Consider the following 11,846-nt stretch of genomic DNA (forward strand, 5'->3'; position numbering starts at 1 on the left):
GGAATCTGTTTATATAAACTTTTGTCGTTACGTCGCGTACGCAATCGCAACGAAATATGATTACAGTTGTATACTAATTAAAGTTGAATTAAGAGAAGTGATTGTTCCCGCTTTATTCTGCAAAATCTAAATAACTTAAAATTCCCAATGACAGACAATAGGACAGGTTAAATATTTCCTTTTTCACAAAAACTAGATAATCGTGCTTTTGATACCATCATTAGTTATAAGTTAATATTATAATTAATGTATATCAAATTTGACAACCTGCATACCGGACATGCTTCAATTATTAAAATAAACATGTCTCAACTTTATTATTACATAATTTGTATTAGTAGATAAGAAGAATCATTGCCTAAGGAACATAAGCTTATCGAACTCACATAATTTATTGTTACTTGGTAACAAAATACATAGAAAGTTTCAAAAAGGCGTTTAGTATGCGGCAAGCGGCCGATGTTGCCTAACTCAGGTTTTATTTATTTATTGCATAGGTGGTTGGACGAGCTCACAGCCCACCTGGTGTTAAGTAGTTACCGGAGCCCACAGACATCCACAACGTAAATTTCGCCACCTACCTTGAGATATGAGTTCTAAGGTCTGTTTAGTTACGGCTGCCAACCTTCAACCGATTACTGTTTCAGGGCAGAATAAGCAGTACCTACCTACCTGTACGGATCACAAGAGGTCCTACCCCAGTACCAGTCAGGTGCAAGGTCAACTGGTATCGCTACAACGTTATTTTCACTCAATCGTGCATCACATTGAATTGCCTTTTTCCCTTGTAGCAGACAGCATACGGCCCACTGATGGTGGTTAGCGTCGCTATGGACGTCGCATGCCAGGGCGAGCCAAGCCGCTGCTACCGTTTATACTCCACAGCCTCGTTTGAAGAGGATGTATAGCGCTCGGAAACACGTGGGGGAGCTCATTTCATAGCCACCTTCGTGGCCACCTCGAATTACATTGTCGATGTAGGCAACGGGGAAAGGCAAAGCCGCCGAAGTCTCAACATGTGCTATCGGATTCCAGTGGCCACTCCGGTGCTTTTGATATTCCGACCGGTCACTTTCTCGTTTAGAATTCAACTTACGACTCGCCTGTAGACACAATCCACTGAGTTTCTCGTCGAGCTTCTCAGTGGCACGCGATTCCGATCCGGTAGTAATTTCGCAAGGTACCTACAGCGCTTGCTAGCTCTCCCAGGCTGAGCCTCGTAAGCTCACCTACCAACCTAATGTAGCAACGGCTCTGCTCTGCCCCTGGCATTATAACGTCCATGAGCGATTATAACTTACCATTAGGTGGGCCGTATGCTCGTCTGCCACAAGGCAACAAAAAATAAAAATAAAAACCGCGCGTAGCCGAAATAGCCTGTTAGACTACAAGCATTAGGTAGTAGAAATAAGGTAATCCTATACATAAGAGTCCAAATATACAGGCGACACGACATCCAGGAAATGCTACTAATATTGGAGTACCACTATAATAACTGATTATTTAGATTCTGTGTTACTTAGACTTACTTTTTTAAATCGTTTATTTTTATTTATTGTAATTTCAAATCAAAACAATCTCGTTAATGAAATAGTATTTTTCTTTGATTGTCGAGACCAGATTCGCATTTCTTATTTCTATCATTCGGATTCAATTTCGCGGTCACTGAATACTATGATTTTGATTTATTTATTGTACTATATTTACTAATGCGTATATTTATTGTACGTTCTATTACAAATCTTTAGTCACCAAAATATATAGTAAGCCACAACCATTTGAAAGCGTCTTTGAAAGCCTACTTGAATAAAAACATTTTATTTTGAATACTTTTTAAGCAGTAAAAACTTTTTTCTTTCAGTTACATTACAAAATAGTAAAAAGTTTTCACTACAGATTCAATGTCATCATAACAATGAGTTTCCTATAATATTATTTTACAATATCTAATTAGTTTTCTAAATGTATTTATTAATTTTTAAAACATGTTTTTATAATGAAATTACAGTTAAAACTTGCAATCAAATGAGTGTCGTAAGTTGAATCATTTCCTTTCACATAGAGTAACTAAACGACATTTCTTTTTTTAAAATTAATTATATTCAATAGATTTTTTTCCTACCTAAGCTGAAGGTTTAGAGAGACCATATCAGCGTAACCTTAACTAGTAGGTGAGCTACGGTGCTCAAACCTGACGATATTCTATACCTTTTGCTTGTCCTGTATTGTTTTTTTGGATACTAATGTCGAAATGAGCCAGTACACTGTGTCACTTCAAATTCTATGACTAATATATGTACTTATTGAGTTCTCTGATTACGATTTGGTATTAGAATAATTATTCGTGAGCTTAGTCGACAGCGTTACGTTAGCATAAGCTCGTCAGTGTCGAAGTGAAAACTTTATGCCTATGAGCCTATGACCTATGGTAACAGAGAGCTCAGTAATTCGGAACGACGTAACATTGAACTGAATCTTCTTGACTGTATCTTCTTTGCCTCTACCAAATTGCATCGGATGTCATATACTTAATAGGTAAGTGACAAGTTTCGTGTGAGGGCCTGGTGCGCGAAGCATATATTTCTTACAACGGGATAATATAGTACTTTTTTATCTCTGTTGAGAGTTTGCGAGTTTCATGCAAAATTCATACAAAATGTCGTCCTATGGATCGTTTCAAATATTAAAAAAAAAAAAAAATTACTAACAATCACGCCACGTTAACTGGTCCCGTGATAAGTTCGTAAGACCTGTGTTACAGGTACCAGATAACGGATATAAATGTAAGATTTTTATTATACACATACATATATTAATAGACATCCATAACCCTGGAAAAGAATTATATTTATCATACAAATATCTTCCTTGGCGGGATTCGAACCCGCGACCCTTGTGTAGTGACCATGTTACTTACCACTACACAGACGGCCGTTAATATATATCTAAATGATATTTAGCGATTAGCATTTATTTTAGTAACCAAGAACTTCAGCAACATCTTTGCGCTACCCGATGACGTAATGATATAATTTATACATAATATGTGCAAAGCGAAACATATTTGCGAAACGATTATTCACGGAACTGTAGCATTTTTAATTTTACAGGATATTGAATTTGATGAAAACTGTGATCCAAATATCCACGCAAATAAAATATGATGACATATTGGCAGCTTCGAGACGAATTGTCGGGCAGTAGTTCGTACACCGTGCACCGTATGTTATTATTAATATCAACAAATTATGCTTCTTAAGTGCAAGCGTTACGTTAAAAACGTAACGTAACGAGAGATATGGATATCATAAAGTGAATGCCGTCCGTGCCCAGCTTGAGACATGAAGTGAAATCACAAGTCCAATTAGATAATAAAGCTACTCTACCCTTCAAACCAGAATATAGAACATTTTGTGATAGATTGTGATAGAAATGACTATAATAAGATATTCTTCTCGGCCTTTACAATACACCTACCCTAGTAACGTTTAATAGTAAAATCTAATGGAACCCATGGAAGCACCAGCTTTAAAACGACGAATCATCAAGATCGCCTTCAAAAAATTGCCGTCGAATTGATAACCTCGTTCTATTTTAAGTCGGTTAAAAATAGTAAGCAATTGTCTAAGTGTGGTATAACACCTATATAATATATTCGTTCATGATTTATTCACAGCGCGCTCACATGTCAGAGAGACTGGGAATGGATATTTATTTCAAACAGGAATTTTTACAGTATACTGGAAGGTAATTTTAATTTATTGACACTAAAGTAAAGTAAAGTCGGAGGAACTGGGAATACTTCAGCGACGCACTCCACCGGGCTGCAGGGCGGGATCGATGGAGACAGTTGGTTGACGAAATCGGACGGAGTCACGATCCTCAGCAGTGAGGAACCGATCGAGAGAGAGAGAGAGAGAAGATCGAATATACAACAAACGCGAGAACTCTATTCTTTAATTCCCACAGTTTCAAAGAACGTGGAGTCCGAAATGCGCTGATATCGTTGAGTGACGAACAAAAGAAAAATGGTGTTATAGCAGCGTCTACTGGCATCATGGTGCAGCATTAAGCTATCACTCCACCCAACTAGGGATACCGTGCATAGTGGTCGTACCTATTCATACCGCTCTCAATAAAGTTAACAAATGCGAACAGCTCGGAGCGAAAGTTTTCAAGCACGGAATCGACATGTCAGCGGCCAAATTACACGCAATGAGTTTAGGGAAGGAAAAGAAAATGATTTACATTAACGGTAAGAAGTATTACAATTAAGATTTTTTATTATATCTATATATTAATAAGTGAAGCAAAACTTTGTATGCCTTTTTACGAAAATTGCGCGGACGGAGGAGTATGAAATTTCCACATTTATAGAGAATAATATAGAGAAGAAGTGCACATTACTAATATTTTTTTAAATAATGCATAAAAGATACATTAAATCAATAAAGAAAACATTACACACACTACATACCATGTATTTGACGCACACACGCATGCATACTATTTATTGTCAAACTTGTGTTCTTGACGTCTGTTGTCAAATTGAGATTAAATATTGTTTGTCTTTGATAATATTTTTTATAGTGTAGTCTTGGCGAAATTTGTGAGTATAGAAGTATAAAATACAATCATAATAGTGTACAAACTTACAATTCCAATTATTATAGTCGAATTTCGACTACTGCGGGACCTCTAGATAATGTCTAAATAGACAAGCAAACAGTCGAAATTTAAATAACATTGAATGCCCGTTCTGTGCCTCGAACCGGACTTCATGACTGAAATGTAATAGGCGGGAAATCACACGTCCTAACGCACGCGAAGACAATGATGAATTATTTGATTGTAATAAACACAGGCTATGTGGTTTCTTTTTTCCTGTGATTCCTCTTACTGTTTTATCTCACATTTTCGTGTTCATGAAAACTTCAAAATATCTTTTACCTGCGACTTAGATCGTGTTAATGTAAAAAGAACAATACCATAGCTTGGAAATAGTAGCTACTTTTCGGATGCAAGGTGCGTATATTCTTTTCGGCATCCCTGACAATTTATGCAACATTTCATTTGGATTGCTTGAGTAGTTAAAACGTGAGAGTGTAACAACCAACAAACTCACTCTTCCCCTATTATATTTATTACACGTAGTATGGTTAATGTGTATTTGTTTACCCGTAAATGCAAATCTTCTTCTTTTTCTGCACCTCATCCCACTAGGTGGGGTCGCCACAGCTAATTTTTCTCTTCCATTCTCTTCTATCAGCCGTCATCTCAACACTCACTCCTCTCTCTCTCATATCGTCATTCACACACTCTATCCATATCTTCTTTGGTCGACCTCTTCCCCTCTACCTTGCACTAACATTTCTATAAATCTCCTAGTCACATGTATCTTGTCTCTACGCATCACATGTCCGTACCACGCTAACCGTCCACTCTTTAATTTGTTGCAAATAAACTTTTTTTCCCTACCTACGACTGGCTTTTTTCCCTACCTTCGACTGGCTTTTTTCCTTACCTATTCGGTAGTAGCCTAAGAATTAGGATAGAATAAAAACGCTCAGGTGTGTAGGTGAGCTGATGAGGTTCATCTTGAGAGTTTGCTAATATTGGCCCTAGCAAGAGCGGTACTTCGCAGAATCTACCAACGGATCGGAATCGCGACTCACTGAGAAAATCTGGCGAGAAACTTTGTGGGTTGTGTTTATGGGCTAGTTAGCTCGTCGAACCCTTCGTTGTGATTGGCGTGTTCGGTTAGAGTAATCAGTGCTTGAAGAGCCTAAAGCACCAAGAGCGTATCCGGGGGATCCGACAAGACATGCTTCGGGCGACGGCGACCGTTGTGTTGTCCTGCCACTTGGATCAGAGATGTAATTACCGCCATGGCTCATGGCCACGATAATAGGGTCGATACGACTGAACATCTGGCGATGAATGTTGTATGCGAGTTCTTTGACTGTAAACACGACCTAGATAAAAAAAATGATGTTCTTCTAATATTATATTGTTTTTGCTCTATAATCGAGTGTTTTATCTATACATAAATATTATATAATGTATAATAATATTTTTATTTTTTTATTTTTTTATTGCTTAGATGGGTGGACGAGCTCACAGCCTACCTGGTGTTAAGTGGTTACTGGAGCCCATAGACATCTACGACGTAAATGCGCCACCCACCTTTAGATATAAGTTCTAAGGTTGCAAGTATAGTTACAACGGCTGCCCCACCCTTCAAACCGAAACGCAATACTGCTTCACGGCAGAAATAGGCAGGGTGGTGGTACCTACCCGTACGGACTCACAAGAGGTCATACCATCAGTAAAAAAATATTATTAAAAAAAATGTTATCATTACATTTAATTGACAATAAGTGGCTTCATTATTTATCGAATCTTTTTAACGCGTACAGCTATGATCATCCCGATGTATTGGCTGGACAGGGATCTATCGGTATAGAGATAATTGAGCAATTACCGAATGTCGATGCAGTTTAATACCCGTCGGTGGTGGAAGCCTATTAACTGGAATTGGGATCTCCGTAAAACATCTTAAGCCAGACACTGAAATATATGTAAGAAATAATTTAATATTAGATTTTATAAATGGGTTAATCTTGTAAGTATTTAGATGTTTTACTTTGAGTAAATAAATAGCATAAATGTGAAGTTGAAATTTTGACGTTATAACTACTAACAATGAATTTAATATTAAATTTAAATAATTGATTTCATACTTTTTCTATAAAGGAGCGAAAGAAAGATGAACTTTTGTGGTATTCATTCAAAGTTTCAATGTAATGGTTATGACTAAATTGAAAGTACTTTCCTACATTATGTTCCAATTCATATTCAGTAATGGATCGGAAAAGTTTGGATTTAAAGACATTCATTTTTGACAAATTAACATGAAATCCGATAAGAACGTAAAATTTATACGTGTCTTAATTTTGTAAATTCAACTTTTGGATGGTAGAACCAAAGTTTCTTTATAACATTTTTCCTGAATGATAATAATATGAACTATTACCTATCTTAAAATAATAGGTTAGTTATAATAAAGGTCTAGACCTGACACATCTTAAGTCACTTAGCAAAAATTAAGAGAGCTTGGCTGGGAGGTGTTAATGCATCCGCCGCGCCATATAGTCCTGACTTGCACCTTCAGATTTCCATCTGTTTCGGTCTCTTCAGAATTCTTTAGAATACTTTAGGCAGTGTCAGGTAACATCACGAGAGGACTGCCAAAACCAATTTCTATAGCAATGGGATCATGCAAGATGGCAAAAAGTTATCGAACAAAATGGTACCTACATATTTTAATGAAATGTAAATAAACTATATTAAAAAATATTGTAAATTTTCTTAAAAAATGCAAAGAAACTTTTTCGACAACCTATTTATTATATGTGGTTGGATGTATCTCTTGCGGTACTTATTTAAACTGCTGCAAAAATGCTGTCTTCCTTTATGCTTTTGAAACCAAACCCTAGTTGTATTTACTATTAGGCTTTTCGCCGTGCCTATTGAAATTATTTTATTGATTGCAGGGTGTTGAACAGATAAAACTTGTAGCATGGTAGAATCTCTTCGAAAAAACGAGCGGATCATTTAGATATCGATTCGACTATCGCTGAGGGTCTGGCTGTAAACGTGGTCGGAACAAACACATTCTACAATATCAAAGGTCTGGTAGACAAATGGTAAGCACATTTTGGCATTATTTACAACGGACGTTTACATGCCTAAAATTGTGTTTAGGAGCAGCTTAATATCAAATATCTATTTTGTTCTGATTCTGTTCTTTACGTACATTAGTGTATATTTATCGATTACATTTTTTTTAAATTTGTTCATACGAAAAAACACTGAAATGATTTTGATAAAATTTTAAAAGTTCCTACTAAATTTTGTTAATATTTTGTCAGCCTCAATGCTGGGGGCGGAGGAATTACTTGTAATAAAACAGTGCTTTTTAGAGTTTACGTGTAACTTATCAGTGAAAGCATTCACACATATGAGTCGACTATTATCAAAGCCGGCAATCTGACTTTTGGACAATGATTGGTAAATCAGAAAAACGAATTATTGACTTTGTATTCCATTGGCAGTCACAAAACTCTTCGGAACGACATCTTAGATAAATAACAGGTTAACTATTAACCTTTATTTAATGCAGGTTTTGAACCGTATTCTTTGAAGGAGACGATTATATTCAAATCAATCTGTATTGTAATATCAATAATTTTTTTTGTCCAAATGCACAGATTGCCACCTTTGATAATAGACGACTCATATATGGTTAAATCTATAGACGCGGCACTTCTTCAGTATGAAACCCGCATCTTGTGATGCCATTGTTGCCAGTGTCTAATTTTACATAATATTAATTTTAAACAAAATATTATATTGATCGAAATAAGATGAAGTTGATTTATATGAGACTAGCTGACCCGGCAGACTTCGTAGTGCCTCAATCGATAAATAAAAGACCTAAACTTTTATATAAAATAAACTTAAAACAAACAAAATATTATTTTTATTTAAATCCGAGCATTTTCATATTTATCTACCTTTTAAACCTTCTCTGGACTTCTACAAATAATTCAAGACCAAAATTAGCGAAATCGGTCCGGTCCAGCCGTTCTCGAGTTTTAGCGAAACTAACGAACAGCGATTCATTTTATATATATAGATAGATTGTCAACAATTGGAATGAAATTAATTATAATAATGAACGAAATTAGATAAAATGAAATAGTCTCAGTAAAGTTGTGAAAATTTATTGTGACTTCAGTGGACTTTTTAGAAAACTTGTGCACTTGTGCACTTTCATAGATGTTAAACCTTAATAAGCCTCCATTATTACACGTTTTCACACCATTTCGCCTTTCGCGTGACTTGTTACCATAATTAATGAATATTTAAATGTCTTCAATTGTCACGTTTGAATCTGCAGGTGGTTGTAAAGGAAGATTGGGTGGCTCGAGCCATCATGCATATTGTAGAAGAGGAGAGATTTGTCGTGGAAGGTGCCGGCGCTGTGGCTGTTGCCGCCATTATGGCGGGATTGTTCCCCAATCTTAAAGGAAAGAAGTAATCTTATACCTTTAAACGAGCAATTCTTGTATATATATATATATATAATCTGAATCTCGGAAACGGCTCCAACGATTTTCATAAAATTTAGTATACAGGGGATTTCGGTGGCGATAAATCGATCTAGCTACGATTTATTTTCAAAAAATGTTGTTTTATTCGTGTTTTCAATAATATAATCAACTTTATGACTCTTCCCGACATCTGTTGGCGAATAATAATACTATTTTACTGCTTTAAAGACACAACAAGATGGCGTTATAAAAAAAAGCCGAGCAAAGCTCGGTCATCATCTAGTTTATTTTAATTGTCAATGAAGTAAAAGAATATCGAAGCCACGTTTTTTTTGTTGTTGCTGATGTGGGTGGGTGGATGTGGGACGAGCTCTCAGCCCACCTGGTGTTAAGGGGTTACTGGAGCCCATAGACATCTACAACGTAAATGCGCCACCCACCTTGAGATATAAGTTCTAAGGTCTGAAGTATAGTTACAACGACTGCCCTACCCTTCAAACCGAAACGCATTACTGCTTCACGGCAGAAATAGGCAGGGTGGTGGTACCTACCCGCGCGGACTCACAAGAGGTCCTACCACCAGTAAAGCGTGTATGTTTTATACCAGCTTGCACTGACTAAAGTTTTTCACGCAACTGTCATAGCGTTGCTATTACTTTCGGTGTTTTTAAGCATACGAAGCACCGGTCACCGGTCACATCGAATTTGACGAAGAGTTCAACATGCAACTTAACCCACAGACAGAACCTACTGAGTTTCTCGCCTGGCTTTCACAGCGAATCGCAATCCCAACCCGGTGCTAGATTTAGCGAAGCCCTATTCTTGCCAGGGCAGAAACATTCTAACAAGTAATGTATCTCAGCTTCATCAGCAGTCATCACAACTTTACGCATACTTTTTTAAGAAATTTTTAAATAATTTGGGTCTGTTTTAGAGTCGTTTGCATAATCTCTGGAGGTAATATTGATGTTACGATTCTGGCCCGCGCGTTGGAACGCGGTATGGCCGCCGAAGGTCGGTTGGTAAAATTTAAAGTGACGGTCCACGACCGCCCTGGGGGCATGGCGGAACTATGCACACTCCTAACTAATTCAGGAATCACAATACGAGACTGCGTCCCCGAACGAGCCTGGGTCAAGGGCGATGTGTTTAGTGCCCAGGTACGTTTCTCTTGAGAGGTTTTTGCGTTAAAGTGCAAACTTTTATCTGATTAACTTGACTAATATATAAATAATTTCGTATTAAATGTATGAATAGTTTTACATATTCTATGATCAGGATATTCTGTTCCTTAAATCAATAAATTAATCTGTTAATTTTATTTATCCTCAAAAGGATTCTTCTTCTTCTCTTCGGCGCAGCTAATTTTCCATTCTCCTCTATCAGCCGTCATCTCAACACTCACCCCTCTATCTCTCATATCGTCATTCACACGCCCCCCCCCCATGTCTTCTTCGGTCGTCCCGTAGACGGGAAGAGGTCGAAGTTAGAACTTGCACTACCATTTCCATACATCTCCTAGTCACATGCATCTTCTCTCTACACATCACATCTCCATGCCACGGTAACCATCCTCTCTTTAATTTGTTAATTACCGGGGCTACTTTCACACTTCCTCTGATATACTCATTCCTTATCTTGTTCATTCTTGTTACTTCACACATCCATCCATCTCAACGTTCGCATCTTTGCCGCATGCACTCCTCTATCATGCTTTACTTTCGTCGCCCAGCATTCAGATCCATATAGCACGACAGGTCTAATGATCGTTTTGTAAATTTTTACCTTGAGCTAAAGGGGCATTCTACGATCGCATGCTGTTGCAGAGATCTGTCACCATTTCACCCAACCAGCGTTTATTCGGATTAATTTTAAAAAGGATCATAATCCTCATAAGATAAAATTATAATTGCTTTATTTTAAACAGGACTATATCTCCCCATACGATTTTAACGACCTCACCTATTTGATTTTAGGTCAAGGTAATTGCCGAAACTAGAGGCTGGGAACATACGAAAGAATTGATAGAACAAATTAAGAAACATTACAAAGATTATTTCTTCCAAGAAATATGCGACCGGCCCGACAGGCCTTCGGTCGGAACTCGACGTGGGCCCTGTTTAGCACCGAATCCTGTTTGTATGCAAAATAAGCGTTTAACCAACAATAACTTTTTTATTTAACACGGCATTTATTAAATTAAAATGTTTTTTTTTTTCTAATAATTCGTGTTTATTTTATTGGCTCCCGAAAAACATCCGATAATGTGTGTGTAAATAACGTCGTCTACACTGTACATTTTGTGCAAAGATTCGAATCGCGTAGGTGGGTACCAATTTTTCAAGGAATATACGTAGCTGACACGTTCACAAACGACTTTCCCTGTAAAAGGAATAACATCGTTTAGAATAGTTTAGATCATATCCACTGAAATAACAGGAAAGTGTCGTCATTGAAAATTAAGAAAACATTAAAAATTAAAATATTATTCATCCTGATGATCCTTGCCAGGATATTATGACAAGGTAACTAAATTGTTGTATTCTCATCGGTTCTTGAAACTTATGATATTTTAGGTTAATTGGAAATCCTGAATTTGGTTGGTAAATTACATTTAAATATTTCGTCCCATAGATCTGTGGCGATTTGTACTTAACGTACGTAATATACGTACACTGACAGCCCTTAGTGTATTGTTTAAAACTCATTGCATTATCAGTACTAATT

General features: G+C 36.9%; 1 protein-coding gene across 1 annotated transcript; it reads left to right on the forward strand.

Annotated features, from left to right (window-relative positions):
- Positions 1-3,685: 3,685 nt before the first annotated feature.
- On the forward strand, positions 3,686-11,302 carry LOC114245843 (uncharacterized). The gene is given in 11 exon segments (XM_089738556.1): positions 3,686-3,747; positions 3,970-4,052; positions 4,055-4,262; positions 6,420-6,496; positions 6,499-6,581; positions 6,797-6,803; positions 7,569-7,613; positions 7,616-7,709; positions 8,938-9,102; positions 10,054-10,279; positions 11,096-11,302. Coding segments are annotated over 11 exon segments (1,257 nt in total).
- Positions 11,303-11,846: the final 544 nt, after the last annotated feature.

Source organism: Bombyx mandarina, chromosome 25 (genome assembly GCF_030267445.1).
Source record: "Bombyx mandarina strain Sakado chromosome 25, ASM3026744v2".
NCBI classification, from domain to species: Eukaryota; Metazoa; Arthropoda; class Insecta; order Lepidoptera; family Bombycidae; genus Bombyx; species Bombyx mandarina.